At 41.5% G+C, this 18,552-nt stretch overlaps 1 protein-coding gene across 1 annotated transcript in view; it reads right to left on the bottom strand.

Moving 5' to 3' along the window:
* Positions 1-2,024: 2,024 nt before the first annotated feature.
* The window catches only part of Homer1 (homer scaffold protein 1), a 102,999-nt gene continuing 86,471 nt past the window's right edge, over positions 2,025-18,552 (bottom strand). The window contains exons 9-10 of the mRNA XM_005065653.4: positions 17,859-17,939; positions 2,025-5,060 (exon numbers count right to left, since the gene is read on the bottom strand). Of these exons, the coding sequence (XP_005065710.1) occupies positions 4,872-5,060; positions 17,859-17,939 (270 nt within the window). The 3' untranslated portion in view covers positions 2,025-4,871. The remainder of the gene's footprint in view (positions 5,061-17,858; positions 17,940-18,552) is intronic.

Consider the following 18,552-nt stretch of genomic DNA (forward strand, 5'->3'; position numbering starts at 1 on the left):
TTTATTTTTACCTTTCTTGCTTGTTTTGCTGAGGACTTCATGCATGTCTCTGCATGTGCTAAGGCACGCCTTCTCTCTCTAAGAGTACCCATGGCTACCTTGGAAGGTGCCTCCTTCCTAGTGTCTCTGTATGGTGCCAGGCTGTGGTCTGTGTTAGTCACCGTCTACTGCACGGAGAAGCTGAGCAGTGTGCAGCGCTACGGGCACAGCAGTGTGTCATTAGGAGTCATTCTCCTGCCACCTTCACCTAGAATACTAGGAGTAGCTTTTCCCCTGGGCCTATGGCCTAGCTAGTCTCGGGCTCTTGCTTTCATTAATACTATCTCAGCCCTGGTTGGGGTGTCTGTCACATCGCTCCCCTCAGGGCTCAGCATCTATGAGGAAGGAGGGGCAGAAAGACTATAAGCCAGGGGTGGTAGGTGACTTTAAAGACAAGACGTTTCCTAGACACAACAGGGCTGATGCCCATATGAACTCAGACTGTGACAGGACAGGTTCAGAGAGACAACCCTGGCACTAAGAAGGGGAAGTGGGCACAAAGTCCCACCCCTGACCCAGAGGGTATCTGCAGCTGACAGCTGCGGGGAGAGGGACAAGTCTTCATTGCAGTGACAAGGAGTACTCCAGCCAGGCCTCATGCTCAGGAGCATGGCCAACACACACCGGACTCCATGTTTTCAGTGGCTTCTCCTTCTCCCCCTCTTCTTCTCCCACGTCCCCAGTGTTTTCTCTTGCAGTCAAGACACAGAACATGAAGCAGGGTGGACAGGGAGAGGAGAGCTGGGATGAGTTGGGGAACAGAAAAGGATATGACTAAAAAAAAGCATTGTGTGACATTCTCAGAGAATTAGGGCTGCAGAGATGCCCAGTGTTGGAGCAGTTGCTGCTGTTGCAGAGGCCCTGGGTTCAGTTCCCGGCACCCACACAGCAGCTCCCACCTAACCGTAGCTCCAGTTCCAGGGGATCCAGGAGAGCACCGGCATGCACTCCTGTATACAATACACTCATATGCATATATATATATATATATATATATATTTTAGGGCACCCATTTTGTCCAGTGGCCTAACAGGTTGTCAGGCAGCATGGTGCTGATGCAGAATTTCTTGGGTGAAGCAGTCAGTGATCTGGACTTACTGGTTTAAATTTATTTGTCTTTATTTTTGAGACAAAGTCTTACTATACTCTCAATCCTCCTGCCTCAGTCTGGAATTAAATACTGGGATTAAAAGAATAATGATTCCCAGTTTAAGACAGTTTTTGTTGTCTTTAGGATAGTGGATGTATATATATTCTTAACAAGTACTTATTATTACTAACCATACATTGTAGTATTCTACAAAAGATTTTTTTTAAATGTGTCAAACGCAACTATTCTTACCTGGAATTTTCTTCTTTACGATTGTATATAGGGCTGGAAGTAGCTCAGTGGCACAGTACTTGCCTAGGATGTGCTAGGTCCTGGGCTTGACTCCCAAGCACCATGAAAGGAAAAGAAATGATGTTACTTTACCTCACGAATGCTAAAAGATTACGCTAGAAGGTTCAATATAGACTAATTTATGTCTTTAAGCACAAAATTTCAAATATTTAAACGAATGAAAGGCTCAAAACAATAACCCACAAGTTTTCCCCACGGCCTGCCTCCTGTTGCATCCTGGAGACAGTCCAGGTCAGGGGGCAGCAACCCAAGAGCACCCTCCAGAGGCAGACAGAAACACAGACGGCAGAGACACACCTGCTAAAGGACACATTTAATGTCAACAGAGCAAAGACATGGCTTTTCGAAGGTCATGTGATGGCTTACCATTTCAGTGTCACCTGAAAAGATAAGGGACAAGTTCTTCTCTAACTGCTCCCAACAGTTCAAAGGAGACAAAGCATCAGGGTTTTGATGGTGCTGCAAACTTCCTTTAGGACAAGGAGAATGCAATTTCATGAATATTCATTTTTAGTCTGGAGAGGCAGAGCGAGAGGAGGGAATGAGGAGAGGAGAATAAAAACTAATTTTCCAGGCAGGGAAATACTTATAAAACCTTTTATGTCAAAGTCAGGATTTTAAAACATCACATACTAATCAAAATCCAGTAGCACCTGTAGGATTGAAGGAAATGCTGCCATTGCTTAAATGCTTTAAATACCCTTAAAAGATTGAGAAAAAAAGAGGAAGTACATTCTCCAGAGAACAAATGTATTTCAAAATAAAAACTGTATTTTTGTTTTTTTCCAGTTTTTCCTTTTGTACAAGATTTCATAGTTGTAATAATGTATACACAAATGGGATTGACCTCTGCTCTCCTCCTGTATCACTGCAAGTCCACATGTTCAGGCTATAGTCCCCAACATTAGGCTCTGACCAATATGTTACCACAGTTTGATCTAAATATAGATACATTATATAATATTAATCTCTGGGAAAATCAAATTTTAATATGCAAATGGTTATATAATACAGCAATGGAAAAAGCTAGAGTAGGCACACAACCTATGACTTAGAGGCGATGAGTTCTAGATGCTCCTCTAGTGTAAGTGAATGTTTGAAATAGTCGTAAGAAGGGTTTATTTATATGTGCACTTGTGTCCACCTTATCCCAAGTACTGTACATGTCTACTGACAAGCTGGGAAGTTATAGGTGCAGCCCTCAAGAAATTGTTAAGTTACTAAAAAAAGAAACAATTAGGCTCTATTGGACATGGAAAACACTCACAAAATTTCCAATTTTAAATTTCACAGCAGTAGGAAAATATTAAAAATAATTTCTGTATATACATATAGGTATATGTATATATTGAATTACACATATGCCTCACATTATCAGTACAATTCAAATGGAGACATTTTGGTGAGTCATTTTCCCATTAAATGATCGCTATCCCAAAATTTAAAAATATTTTATTACATCATTAAAATAATTCGCTTACCGTATCAACAGCTTAGACTGTTTTTTTTTTTAGATTTTTTTTAAAACTCTTTGTAACTAAATTCCCTGAACCCTAGTGTTAGTCCTCTATTTAAATTAAAACCTGGTATTCTTTGATACTCAGAGACTCAGATAAAATCATATCTGTTTTCAAAATTCTATCCATCACATAAATTTTATTACCTGATTTATCAGAGAACTATCTCAGCTCTGAGCACATGTACCTAAATTATTCTCTCTATAATAAACAGGTAAGAAAAAATACCCTAAAATAGATTGGGTGACTGATGTGACATATAATATAGGACATATAATACATAATGATTAAGTGTCTGATACAGATTTTTCAGAGACACCTCACTGTAGAAACTAACTTTAGAAACAAACCATTTATTTTTCACTCTAATATAAATTGATATATATGTACGTATTTACGTACATACACATAAATATAAAACAAAATTAGTACTAAGAATCTGTTTATGAGTGAAAAGAATGGGTTAGTCTGCTTACTTTGTACTTAACAATTCAATCATTTGGGGTACAAACAAAAAAATCAGTGCATTCATTGACTCCAGAGTTAGGTACTCAAGCATACACTAAAAAGAACCCTCTTCAACATCACAGGCATTGTACAGTAAGAATATATGTATTCCGATGCGATTCCGACTCGGGCAGAGCAGACAGCACTTGGCTTGCTTTTAAAATAGCTTTGTGAAAGAAATGTACCATATAAAGAAATGCATGTTGTTAAATGTCTTAAAATTACATCGAAACGACACTAAAACCTGCTCTTCAAGAAGAGCCTGATGAAGGTATTTCCAGTCTGGAAACGCCTAGTTAACAGTTCAAAATATTGCCTTGTGAAGTTTGAATGAAGACATGGTTTCAGTGAAGACCCATCTGCCACGGTGACAATTTAGATACAGTCCTCTGGATGGCTGCTAGGTGGAAGTGGACCTCCTTGAAATCAGCTATATACCTTAAAATTATCTATAATAAACAGTGCCCCCATAGCCATTATTTTTTCATAAATTGAAATTCATTGATCACTCAGAAAAGATTTCCTGCCAAATATATAAATAAGTGTAACTGCATATTTTCTGTAAATAACTTAACATTGCTAGCCTAAACCACAAAGGATGGACTGCTGTATTTCAGTTCTGTGTTTCAAATTTACTATAAATTTAAAAAGAAAAATATCTGAGGGACTCAGCTGCCTTTGTTTAATTGGCTTTAAAATGTGGAATAAAGTGGGAGACAGTATCTCTTCATAAACACACGGATCAATATGGAAAGGTAAACTATACAGCAGACAGACTGGAGAACAGCAGAGTGTACTGGAGGAGCCACCCAAGTGAAAGACTCCGCGTACACAGAGGAACCGCAGACACCATTATAGGGCTTTTCCGTTAAAGACGGAGCTCTCTCCCACACCTGGCAAGAATTAATTGGTAATGGCCCTGCTTCTCAGCAGTGCAAAAATATCCTGAGAAATTATTCAGATAACAACAAAAGACAGGGCTCTCATTACTAAGTTTTTGCACAAACACAGCTGTAGATATCATAAATAAATTAATTTAAAAAGCAGATAATCTTCACTGTGTTGAACAAAAAAAGGAGGAAGGACCCAGACATTGTTAATTCTCCCATTAGCTAATATCGGGGGGAAAGACTGCATTAAGTGTCTACTTGTAACTTTCTAGTTAACTATGGCCAATATACATGGAGGTAATTTGTAGTTCAAGTTTTTCATGTCTTTTTCTCCCCAACTAGCTACAAGCTAAATTCTAAAATTTATACTGAAATATACAATTCCAATTTTCAAAACACCTTCCTCTTGGAGGGATGATATTCAAAAAATTTTGTGCAATCTTGGTGCAGAACTCAAACAGTCCTACGAAGACAGACAGTATCTTTTCATCAACTGGCACTGAAATTTCACTCTCCTTAGCTGCATTCTAGTAGTTTGGCCAAATTATCTCGCAATTCTGTTAGTTCAAATATTTTCCCATCCAGGATTTCTAAGAGCGTCTTCAGGTTACTGCGGAAGGCCTCCTGCTCGCTCTGGCTCTTCTCCAGGCGCTGCTCTAGGTCAGACAGCTGCCCCTCCAGGTCTTTATTTCGAATTTCAACTTCCTTCAGAAACAAAACAAGTACATGTCAGTTCAGTGTTTAGATCAATACAACTTCCTGTTGTCCCTGGTGTCTTCTGATAAGTCTGACTCACAGGCTGAGCCTCTGACGTTCAGGTTCATACACCTTAAGGAGATTTGAACCCAGCCATCTCAGAGAGCCAGGGCTTGAGTGTGAATACACCAGGCTTCACTACAGCAGAGGCATTGGGGACTTCTCAGGACAGGCAGAGTACCCACCAGAGCATTATTTACATCTCACTTTTACTGCTGCTCATTTGCAACTGAGAAATCGGGTGACAGCAGGCAGAGGCAGGAGAAAGTATTTTCTCCTATCAGGTAACTCTACAGTAAGAGTTCAGAGAAAAGCAACTCCCTGAAATGAGACTGTAAGACTGTCTGATACTGATCCTGGTCCTGCATTCAGGATCAAAGGGATGTATATGTAAGGATACACAATGGCTCAACTCTAAAGGCTATAAGTAAGAGACAGTAACTACATGAATCAGAAGTATAAAACTGACAGCTCCAGGCTGAAAATCCAGGAAGGAGGAAAAAAATATATATATATGGAAAATTTTGTCACAATACAAAATGTTTAAAATTTTTGATATAGTTTAAATGCTATCAAATTAAGGATTATTTAGGAGTTATTAATGGCTTTCAACAATGTTTCTAAGCATGACAAATATTAAATAATGAAGCAAAATTATATAACAAAACCAAAATTACATGAGTAATGATTTAACTTTGGTTTTAAAAACCCAATTTATATCCAGGCAGTGGTGGCACACGTCTTTAATCCCAGCACTCGGGAGGCAGAGGCGGGAGGATCTCTGTGAGTTCGAGACCAGCCTGGTCTACAAGAGCTAGTTCCAGGACAGCCTTCAAAGCCATAGAGAAACCCTGTCTCAAAAACCAAGAAAAAAAAATCTAATTTATAGCTGGAAAGACAGCTCAATGGTTAAGAGCACTGGCTGCTTGCTCTTCTAGAGGTCCTGGATTCAATTCCCAGAGCCCACATGGCCTCTCACATCCATCTGTAACTCCAGTTCCATGAGATCCAATGCCCTCTCTGGCCTCCAAAGGCACTGCATACATGTAGTGCATAAGACATACATGCAGACGAAAGATGTATCAGAAGTATAAAGCTAACAATCTATGATGAAAATCCAGGAAGGAGAAAAATGACATACACATAAAAACAAAGACCTATTTTAAAAAAGGGAAAGAATTTTGATGTTTGAATTATGAATATTTTTCCATATTAATTTTCACATAATTTTCTCAGAAATATAATTTTTAGGGTCAAAAAGATAGCTCAACAGGTAAAGACACATGCTTCCAAAATTCACAACTTAAGCCGGTGTAGTGGCACACACCTTTAATCCCAGTACTAGTGAGGCAGAGGCAGACAGATCTCTGTGAGTTCACAGCCAGAGTTCCCACAGCCAGAGCCACCTAGTGAGACCTTGTCACAACAACAATGACAACTCACAACATGAGTTCAGTCCCTGGGACACACAAGGCAGAAGGAGAAAACAGACTCCTAAAACTTGTCCTTGGATATCCACATATTCACTGCAGCACACACCATAACAATACATAAATAAATAATACATACATAAATGTAATAAAAACACTGAAGTCTTGAGGACTGGGTAAATAGACTTGAAAAAAATTGAAGAAAGTAACAGTTGCTAATGCTGAACATAATCACGTGATTCCACAGGAGCAATTCTTAACAGGGTTTGAGCAACATTGTAACACTCCCCAGATAGGAGAATTAAGAGAAAAACAGTACATGCATAATTTATAAATGAAGAGAGTAAAGACCTGGTCAAATCTCAAAGTATTTTCTAGCTGGTGTTAGCCACTTCAATGTTGGCCACGTGTGTTTTTAATCATTCTTTGAGTAATCTGCAGGGTGAAGATAACTAGTAAAAGAATCACAAATAAGTATTTATAAATTCGGAAGCTAAATCCAGGGAGGCTGTGAACTATTAGGGAGGCACAGATCCTGTGATCAAATGTAAAAATTCCACTCATGACTACCCGGAGCCCTCTCCTGCACTTCAGCAACAAGCTTAGGACAGAATGTTTCCAGCTACAGAAATAGACCAAGTGTCACTCACCATCATGCCCACTTCCCAGCCGTAGCCCAGTCTGCCCTCCGCAGTCTTCCTTAGGAATGAAAGACTCCCTTGTACTCCTTGCCAACCAACAAAACACCCAAACATATTAAGTGGAACCATACAAAACACATTCCCTCAGTTGTTAAAAGAGCCTTATACTCTCTAGAATGAATGTCCAACTCCAAGATGTGTCTCTGTAGGAATGTTACTGTTAAATAACCAACAGCACTAGCACAATACAGATGGTACTGATCTAATTTTAGAGACTACGCTTGTAGGGTAAGAGCGGACAACCCAGAGAACAGGGGCCAACTAGGTGTGACTGAAGTCACAGCCAGCACCTCTCTCGGCCTGCGCACACTGGTCAGCTCCCTTGTGGCCTGTGCTTGTCTCTCAAGCTTGTCTTCCACCACCATTTTTTTTTTATATTTTATTTTCCAGTTTAAATTTAGATAAGAAACGAGGTTGCTTCACAAGTCAGCTCCAGGTCCCTCTCCCATTCCCTCCCCTCCTCCCGTGTCCTCCCCCCAACCCCCCCCAATATCCCCTCATTTCCTCAGGGAAGGTGAGGCCCTCCATGGGGGTGTCCATAGTCTGTCATTTCATATAGGGCAGGGCCTAGACCCTTCCCCAAGAGTTCAGGGTGAGAGTGCACCTCACATTGTTCTATGGGAGTCCAAAGTCCGTGTGTATACTTGGGATGGGTACTGATCTGCTGCCCAAGGCTCAATAGATTCCCTAGGCCTCCTCACTGACACCCAGATTCAGGGGGTCTTGATCAGTCCCATGCTGGATTCCCAGGTTGATGCCTGGGATTCAAGAGTTAACCTTTGTCTGGTCAGCTGTTTCTGGGGGTTAAACCAGCCCAGTCTTAATCCCTTTGATCATCAGTCCTCCCTCTGTTACTGGCTTTCTTGAGTTCAGCTCAGTACTTAACCAAGGGAGTCTGCCTCTTCTTTGATCAGCCACTAAATGAAGTTTCTGTTTCCCAGACTCTCTGGCCATAGGATTGTAGGCTTTTTGTCCTTTCATTTCTTAGTTTTTGAAGACACGTGAAGGGCACCAATCTCACAGTATAGATTTGAGGGAGGGAAGGAGGGAGGGAGGGAGGGAGGGAGGGAGGGAGGGAGGGAGGGAGGGAGGGAGGGAGGGAGGGAGGGAGGGAGGGAAGAGCACTTTATAGGCCAGATTCAGAGGGCTTTAAAGGCCAAAAACCAAAAGTACAAAGTACAAAATTCTACTGGGCAAAGGTCATATTCTATGTGTTATATGTTAGAGATTCAAACATTCCAGAAAATTTTAAAAATTACATAGCTATAACCACTGTGACCAGGTATGTTTAATTTTCTCTACATTTAAATCCTGTACCATTCAATCTAAAAAAATAAAGCAAGACAAAAATTCTCTTATGGACACCTGTTTCACAGCTTAAGTCTGTAATTAAGATATATTGATGTCTTATTAGACTTTCAACATAACAGGACATTTAAATCAATAAAAGAAGCATCAACAACTCATTTCTATGCAGAAAAATGGGTGAAAATGTACGCATTTTGGAGAAGTTATTTAACAATTAGTTGTTAGACATATTTTATTAGGCACTGGGAATAAATACTCAGCAAAGGTAAAACGGTCCCTATTTAATACACCATGTTTTCTAGAGGAAGATATTGGCAAGAAAGAAATAGAAGATATTTCTGAATGGACAAGGCAGTAAGAGCTTGTACACTGACATCTGCCAGTCATCTTCTACAAACCATATGAACGCACAACAACAATAAAGTTATGAAAATTTCAGGACTTCGATATTACTAAACACAGAGGACAACCCAAGTGTCAAACCACTGGCAGTCAGAGAACCAAGAAACAACTTCTGCAGGCCTGTTTCTTAAGCTGTCACTCTAATCCTTTCCAGAGGGAGGACGGGCTGTGCAGGGGACAGAAAGAGGAAGACCTCTGTGACTACCCACACAAGAAATGATGGCTTGGTACAACAGAGCTGTGGTACATTTGAGGGACTTAACTGCAAAGCAATACCTCTTCATAAAAGAGAGTCAAAGGCAAGGCGCCTTGAAGTACAGAAAAGAACAAAAGAAGACAAAAAAAGTTAAGCTCCCGTTATATAAAGAAAGATTAAAACATTGAAACACACACAACCTTTCTATTACTGCCCCTCAAAAGAGGCTGTTTGAACCATGAATTTATAAATCACCGTAAACTGCCATTCTGTCCACAGAACTGAACTGTTCATTTATAAAACTATCAATAGAAAATACTAAGTAATTTAGTAAGAAACAACAAAAACTTCCCCCAATCAATTACAAAGCAGAAAAAATTCTTAACATGATATTCCATGCTGAGTTATAAAAGTATTCAAAAAAGAACTTGAATTAGGCACCTCAAATTAAGGATTCAGGGCTGGCGAAATGGCTCAGTGATTAAGAGCATTGCTCTCCCAGAGGACCTGAGTTTGGTCCCCAGCACCTACACGCACCTACACGCAGTGGACAGCAGTCTGCCATTCCAGCTCCAGAGCATTCAATGCCCTCTTCTGGCCTTTGACGGTGCCACATACATGTGATACACAGGCAGAACATGCAGGCAAAACACCCATAAACATAAAATGAAAACAAATGACTCAAAACACGATAGCAACAACAAAAAAATTCCCCCAAACTATGGATGTTAACTGAAAAAGCAGGGGAGTTGATTACATTGGTGAAAGAAACAGGGGGGAAAAAAAAGGAAAACCCCATCAGAAATGAAGTATAAGGGCCCTACTAAAATGAAAAAAAAAGTTTTTACTAACACTTGTAAATTCATTCACTGCTCCTTAATTATATAAAAAGTTCAAGAGAATAAAATCAAATTAATTAGAGAAAAACCAGAAAAGGGCTGAAACAGAAGACAAGAAAATTCAATTACATATTAAATATGTTGCAGAAGAAAAATAGCATATAAGAATATTTAAATTTTATGTGTGAACCATTTTATTAACTTTTGCCACTGGGGATACCTAGGGAAACTTAGTGAGGCTCTCTCTGCCCCTGAGCTCAGACCCTACAAGAACCAAAAGATAAAGTCCTTGGATATATACTATTATTGTTGCTGATGCTATTATTTAACACAGGGTCTCATTATGTAGTCCTAGATGGCCTGTAATTTGTGGCATAGACCAGGCTGACCTGCAACTCACAGAAATACGCTGAACTCAGGATTAAGGGTATACATCATGCCCAATTAGATAAGGAAATTAAAATGGCCCACTATTACTTGAGAAAAATGACTTTCAACAACCACTTTGAGAAAAAAAAATTGAAAATAAAAGAAAATCCTCAGCACAGCACTCAAGCAAACCAAGACTAAAACTGTCTGCCAGCCTACCCAAGGCACAGTCCCCCTGCCCAGGTGCCCAGGCCAGCCTGCATGAGCATGCGCAGTAGGCACTTCCTGAGCCAAGCCTGCCTCTATGCCCAGAGACTGCTGACAGAGAGACACCTCACCAGAGACACCAATGAGAAAAGGACAACGCAGCAGTAGGCCGCCTGAGCCATAGGGACATTGGGAGCCGGTATAAAGGCAGGCCTAACCGAGTCTTCAGCACGCTCTGCTACTCAGACTCCTAGTGCCTGTGCCCTTGGTGCGGTAAGACATCCCCTCCCACAAGGGGTGTCTGAGCAGGGTCACCTGCAACAAGGCAGGAGAATGGGGATTAGAATGAGACTTCTCAAAGATGACAAGTAGGGACTAGAACAGTTAAGAGCAGTTACAAGCACTGCCTGCTCTTCCTAAGGACATAGGTTTGATTCCAGCATATATACAACCACCTCTAATTCCAGTCCCCTTATGGACCCTACAGGCACCAGGTGTGCACATGTGATCACAGACATACATGCAGGCAAAATACCAATATATCTATGCTAAAATGTAGGAAAAAAATGTTGGGATATTCAGGTCTTGCTGGTGTAGAACTCCTAGTCTCTGGTGGGATCATACTACTCTTTATGTTGTTGAATGTATTCTTACACTGTCATCTACCCATCTCTTCCTCAGTGGGCGCAAGAGGGGCCTGTGATTTAGAGGGTCTCTTTTTCTCCAATTGGTGTAGGTAGGGTCTGTTGTTCAGGTGGTCATTCTTCCTCTCCTGGTGTGGGCCAGGCCAAGGCTCCAATGGTGGCACATGCGGTGCTGGATGGTTTGGGGTGTGGGGAGGGTGCCCCCAGGTCTCTGGGCCTTCTTTCCCAGTGGTGGAGGGTCAAGCAGTTAACGAGAAACCTGACAGTACAGAAATTCCCAGGAATCCACAAGGATGACCGCAACTAAGAATCTAAGCAATAGTGGAGGGGCTACCGTAAATGCCCTTCCCCTATAATGAGATTGACGACTACCTTAAATGCCATCCTAGAGCCTTCTTCCAGTAGCTGATGGGATCAGAAGCAGAGATTCACAGCTAAACACTGAGCGGAACTCCTGGAATCCAGTTGTAGAGAGGGAGGAATGATGAGCAAAGGGGTCAAGACCAGGCTGGAGAAACCCACAAAACAGCTGACCTGAACAAGGGGGGAAGCTCATAGACTCCAGAATGATGGCTGAGAAACCAGCATAGGACTGTTCCAGATCCCCTGAATGTGGGTGCCATCTAGGAGGCCAGAGCAATCTATGGGGCCACTCATAGTGTATCAGTATTTATCCCTAGTACACGAATGGACTTTGGGAGCCCATTCCCCATAGAGGAATACTCTCTCAGCCTAGACACATGGGAGAGGGTCTAGGTCCTGTCCCAAATGATGTGACATATTTTGATGATCCCCCATGGGAGGCCTCACCCAATCTGAGAAGTGGATGGGGTGGGATGGGGAGATGGTGGGGGGGGCATGGGAGGGCAGGAGGGAGAGGGAACTGGGATTGGTATGCAAAATAGGATTGTTTTCAATTTAAATAAAGAATTCCAAAATGTAAAAAAAAAAAATAAGTAAAATTTTAAAGTGGCATATAAAATAAGGCTGTAACAGAGTCGAGACTGGTGAGTGCAGGTGCCAAAACTTCATGGCCAATGTGAGGATGGAAAGGGCTGGAGAGGCAGCTCAGCAGCTAAGAGTTCCATTCCTGGTGCAACATCAGGTCCATTGGAACCTGCACATATGTGGTGCACGCGCACGCACGCGCACACACACACACACACACACACATACACACACACACATACATACCACATACACAAACCACACAAACCCACACCACACACACACACCACATACACACATACCACATACACAAACCCACACCACACCACACACACAAACACACACACCACATACACAAACCACACAAATACACACCACACACACACACCACACAAACCACACACAAAAACCACACAAACACAAACCACACACACCACACACACACACACACACACACACACACACCCCTTTAAAATATAGAGATAAAAAACAAGTAATCCAGAAAGGAAGAAAGGAATCTAGGGAGATTATCTTTAGTGTCATAGTCATTAAAAAGCCATTAATAAAATTTAACACTATTGGAAGAAAAAAAACCCTCAATTAAAAAAAGAATTAAAAATAAAAAATTTGTATTTTAGGGTTAAAACCAGTATTTCCTTCAGTGGAAAAATTTGAGAGGCATCTCCACTAAGAGCAGAAACAGGTAAGTATGCTCGGTGATGGCTCATGCCTTTAATCTCAGCACTCATGAGGTAACTGCAGGCTTATCTCTATGAGTTCAAGGTTAGCCTGGTCTACATAGGGAGTTCCAGGGTTACATCTTGTCTCAAAAGAAAAAAAAAGTCACTACAAACTTATACAAAGATTTTCAGTATGTATTTTATATGAAAATGTAAAGTATAATAGAATAATCTTGACTATGTTATTTGTATTACAAAAGGGAGGAAATACCTGTGTACATATACTGGTTCACTTGCGTAAGAAGAGACAAAGACAGCACAAACAGGTCACCCGTGAGATTAATTACTATACGAGACAGAATTCTAGGCAGTGAGAAGGTGGGGAGACAGCAAGGCACTAGACTGAAGGGGTTAACAGGCCTTTGAAGATACATTTTTGATTGGTACTGTCTTTGAGACCATTTCTGTTTCTCATATATTCAGTAATTACTAACACATTTAAAATCAAGAATTGGGTAGGAGGATGACAATGGACTATAAAGACAAATAAATTTGCTATTTTAATGAATAATTTATCCAACTGAGACCCCTTCAGTTGGGAAAACCAACCTAACTATTTTTCTTAGTTTTTATTTATGCCCATATGTATGTGTAGGGGTGCCATGTATATGCTGACACCGGATGCCTGTGGAGGCTAGCAGGTGTCAGATTCTCCAGAACTAATTATAGGCAGTTGTGAGATTTGTGATTTGGGTGCTGGGAACTGATCTGGTCCTCAGGACGAGCAGGAAGTGCCACAGAACCACCATTTCAGCTGAATTTGAAATGGTCTAACCTCCCCTAGTTCCATACTTGGAGACCTAGTTCCCATTTTCCAGAGTATGTCACCTGCTCAGTCCTAGATTGCACAGAAGGCAGTTTCTGATTGACACCATGGTCAAACAAAAACAAAAATCCCAAACCTACTAGCTACAGATCAAAACGATGATCTTTATCTTTAGTGTACATTCAAATGAGTTGGTTTGGGGCTGGGGAAAGCTATCATTTGTCATCTAACACTGCACAGTGTTCTACTGCAAAAGAAAGCTATAAGGATAATATCAGGCTTTAAACACACACATACCCCTACTAAAAACGACATTGTGCAATATGGTTGTACTTAAGGTTACTAGGGAGGACTAGAAGTTACCATGTCGCAATGGCAACAAGAACATATGAAGCCCAGATTTTGTTTCCTTTTGTTTGTTTGTTCTTTGGAAGTACGAGAGAAGCAAATCCTGGGTTTCACATATGCTAGGCAAGCACTCTATCACTGAGATATATTCCCTGCCTTTATAGGCTAGCTGGCTTGCCCCCATCCTTTTCTTTCTTTTCTGAGACAGAGGCACTCTGTGCAGCCCTGGCTGGCCTGGAACTCCCTATAAAGAACAGGTGGCCTCAAACTCAGACAAATTCTGAACTGGGACAAGGGTTTAAACACTCAGAAGTGTGAGGTTGGAGTTTGAATCCCCAGAACCCTTGTAAAGGCAGGGTATGTGACCTAGGTGGTTTTGTGGGTCAACTCAACACAAACTAGAGTCATCAGAGGAAGGAGCCTCAGCTGAGGAAATGTCTCCATGAGGTCCAGCTGTGAGCATTTTCTCATTTAATGATCAATGACGAAAGGCCCAGATCATAGTGGGTAGTGTCATCCCTGGCTGCTGGTCCTGGGTTCTGTAAGAAGGTGGGTTGAAGAAGCTATGGGCAGCAAGCCAGTAAGCAGCTCCCCTCCGTGGATCCTGCCCCTTGAGTTTCTGTCCTGACTTCCTTGGCCAAAGAGGCTCTCCTTGGCCAAAGCTGGAACACCAAGATAAACAGACATGGCAAACAGAATATTTGATCATGGAATGGATGGATTACTGGGCAGAAAACCTGTTTGTAAATTTTGTCAGAAAAGGGATTAAGATAATTATAGGCATTTGACTAAGGTATGGATAAATAATTTCTTGATTTTGATGGTTATGTAAGTGAAGACCTTTAGTTTTAGAAAAGAAACAATGAAGTATTTAGAGGGAAAAGCATATATGTCACTGCTTGTCAAGCAGTTCAGAAAAGGAACAAAACATACAGATGCATATGGACAGTGAGAGAGAAGGCAGGAAGGGAGTGGGGGACAGCCTACAGAATGATAAAACAAGTAGGACAAATATATTAAGGGTTAGGAAAAGCAAGGGAAAGACATATAACCGGATTGTTCTTGCAGCTTTTCTCTAAGTCTAAAATTATTTCAAAATAAAAAATTCAAAAATACATCGGAAATAAATATGATCATTTCAAATGGTGGTAACTGCAAGATGGAGAATGAAGCCTGGTAACAGAAAAAAGCATTCTTGGGAGTGAGGGACTTAGTTGGCATCGGAGCAGCAGTGATTAAGTGGCCAACTCAGAGAAATTAACATCAGAGTTAAGAGTTGGACTGCAGGGAGAAGTCAGGCACACGATGACTTGGCAGCAAGGACAGCCCACGTGTTCTTAAGCACGAGTGCCATGCTGAAGATGTACAAAGGTCACAGGGCAGTGAGATGGCTCAGCAGGTAAGGGCAACTGCTGTGAGTTTTCTACCCATATATGCCTCCGATTCAGTGGTGGGAGTTCTCCCAGTACCACAGAGCAGGACGGCCTTAGCTCTCTAGACTTCTAATGGAGACTTTTGGTTTTACGAGACAGGGTTTCTCTGTTTTGGAGGCTGTCGGTCCAGCCTGGCCTCGAACTCACAGAGATCCGCCTGCCTCTGCCTCCCAAATGCTGGGATTAAAGGGGTGCGCCACCAACGCCCGGCGAGTACTGACACTTTTGATAATAGATGTCCCGTGCAGACTTTTCATGATAATACTTGATATTAAATGAAAGAAGGGTTAACAATTTTAGGGGCCTGCTGTAAAATTAAACTATTACTCAACTGACAAGAAAACACACTTAGAAATACCAACATCGATGTTTAATGTTTGATATGCTATGAAGATGGAATAAACATCTCAGCTTTTCTTTGGAAGGGGGTCACTGTCAAAGTGACCAAAATTTACACCGAAAAACGTTTTAAAAAGAATCATTAGGAAAGTACTGCAAGCTCCTTGCAGTGGTTAGGGTGAGAATGGCAGCATGTATATGTGAATGCCTGGTCCCTAGCTGTTTTGGAAAGGGCTAAGAGGTGTGGCCTTGCTGGAGGCAGTTTGTCACTGGGCATGCTCTTGGGCCAATCACTCTCTGCTGGCAGCCTGTAAACAAGTTCTCAGTTACTCCAGCACCAGGCTTGCCTGCTGCCACATTCCCTACCTGATGGGACTCACCCCCCGAAACTGTAAACAAGTCCCCAGTTAAATGCTTCCTTTATACATTGCCTTGGTCATGGTGTCTCTTCACAGCAATAGACAGTAACTGAGAGTAGACTAGAATCAGACAAAATGAAGCTTCAGTACTTTGTAGCTATGTGTCTTGATCCACCCACCCTCTTCCCTCCAGCCCCAATTACATGCATCATACTCAGCCCTGCCAGGGCCTCTCAGCCTCAGCCCTGACATTTAGGGCCAGATGATCAACCGGGTTTAGCAGCATCACTGCCTTGACTACTAAGTACTGGTAACACTCTCCTAGTAATGAAGCTATAAAATGTCTTCGCACATTAGTAAGCGATCTTTAGGACACAGAGATGCAGGCTGAGAACCAGTGCTCCACAAGGAGAGTTAAAATCTAGAAATAACATTTTCTATGACAGATGCAAACAAGCAATCTCGCCTCTCAGTCTGCTGAAGGGATGTGACACTCAAAGCAAGGGGGTGGGGGTGGGGGGCTGTTTCCAGTAAGGAACCTGTCTTCTTTTTTCTGCTTTTCCTTGAAATAAGGTTTCTCTGTGTACCCTGGCTGTCCAGAAACTCAGATGCAGACCAGGCTGGCCTCAAACTCACAGAGATCCTTCTGCCCCTGCCTCCTAAGTGCTGGGATTAAAGGTGTATGAAACTATGCCTGGCCAAGGCTGTTTTCTTTCTGAAGGGTCACCACTGTTGCATAGTTTAGTGATCAAGGACAGAGGTATCAGAGTTGGATTGTCTTGATCTAAATATGGGTTGCACAAATTACTTTTCTTCAAGCCCTGGGTTCCTCTGCATTGTACTGTGCACAGCAAGTACTGAGTAAACATTGCTGAGTCCTCCTATAAGCTGGTCCTCCTTCTACTCCTGGGCTTCCAGGTTCTCTTCATATGCCTCTGACAAACTCCTCACTTTGTGAACACAGTTGTTTCTGTTCTAAAGTACCTATAGGGGCTGGAGAGAAGGCTCAGCAGTTAAGAGCACTGGCTGCTCTTCTAGGTCCTGAGTTCAAGTCCCAGCAACCACATGGTGGCTCACAACCCTCTGTAATAAGACCTGGTGCCCTCTTCTGGCATGCAGGCATACATGCAGACAGAACACTATATACATAATAAATCTTAGAAAAAAAATAACATGCTTCTAATCCTTCTTGAGGCAGCTAGCTTAAGCTGGCAAAAGGCAGCTTAGTAATGTAATGAGTTTTGAAAAATCTTTCTGCATCTGACTCCCACCAACACAGGATGCATGTATGTCAACTGGAATCAGGAAGTACATTAGCTATGCAGAAAAGTAGGCAAAACTGGTTAAGGCAGATGAAAGGAAAAAGGCACTGACTTTTGTCCCGTTATGGTACAGGAATGCCAGATTTCAGACAGTAGCCTGGCATACTAAATGAAATCCATCTGAGGTGTTTTCCCTTAAGTTTAGGGTACTTTTAATGATAAAGTCAGAAATTTCCAAAGTACTATACTAACAACAATTTGTAAATGACCACCAATGATTACAAACTACCTAAATGAAGTAATCAGGGAAAGCCTACAACACTGAACATCAGGCATTAGGCATAAATCAGAGGTACTAGAAAAAAATAAAAATGAAGGCATAAGAAAGCCATTATGATGTGAAAGAATGACTAATACTTTCTGTATAGAATCAATTACCATTTTTACTTAGCTCACCTGTAGTTTCTGAGTCAGAGAGTCCCTCTGTTCTTGGAGTTCTCTGGCATTATCGATTTCTTGTTTTAACCTTTCTATTTCCTGGAAAAGGTAAAGTAATGTCTTTAACAACATTTAACTTAAAATAAGGAGAGGGAAGAACTAATTTCCCCCCTGCGATTATTTCCTAGTTCTGAGGAAAGAGTAACTAAAAAACTACCCTTTATTGACTTTCAGAGAGATGTGTGTCTGTATAGGTATGTTGCCAGGAACAGAGTGAAGTTTCCTTCTTCCTTTCTTGGAGGTGGGGCAGGGTCTCATGCTATACTCCATTCCTTGAACTCACTACATACAAAAGATGGCTTCAACTCCAGAGCTTCCTGCCATGACCCACAAACCCTGGGACTACAGGCACAATATCATATGCCCAGTTCAGAAAGGTTTTTACCATCAAGTATAATCTGATGGCTTTAGCACTAAATATATAGCTTCCAGTTTGAGATACAATTCCCCCCCCCCCTTTTTTACTAGAAACCAAAGAAAGCAACAACTTGCAAAAACTCATTTAATCTCTAATGGTTTCCTGTTGATTACATAACTCTCATACAAAAGACAGCCATAGTTCAACACAGTTAATAACAACAACAGAAACATGACTGGGGAAAACATGAACAAGCTTCAGAATATTCAGCACAAGTTTTATCTTTGAAACAAA

The sequence above is a fragment of the Mesocricetus auratus genome, unplaced genomic scaffold (assembly GCF_017639785.1).
Source record: "Mesocricetus auratus isolate SY011 unplaced genomic scaffold, BCM_Maur_2.0 Super-Scaffold_100020, whole genome shotgun sequence".
In the NCBI taxonomy this organism is placed as follows: Eukaryota; Metazoa; Chordata; class Mammalia; order Rodentia; family Cricetidae; genus Mesocricetus; species Mesocricetus auratus.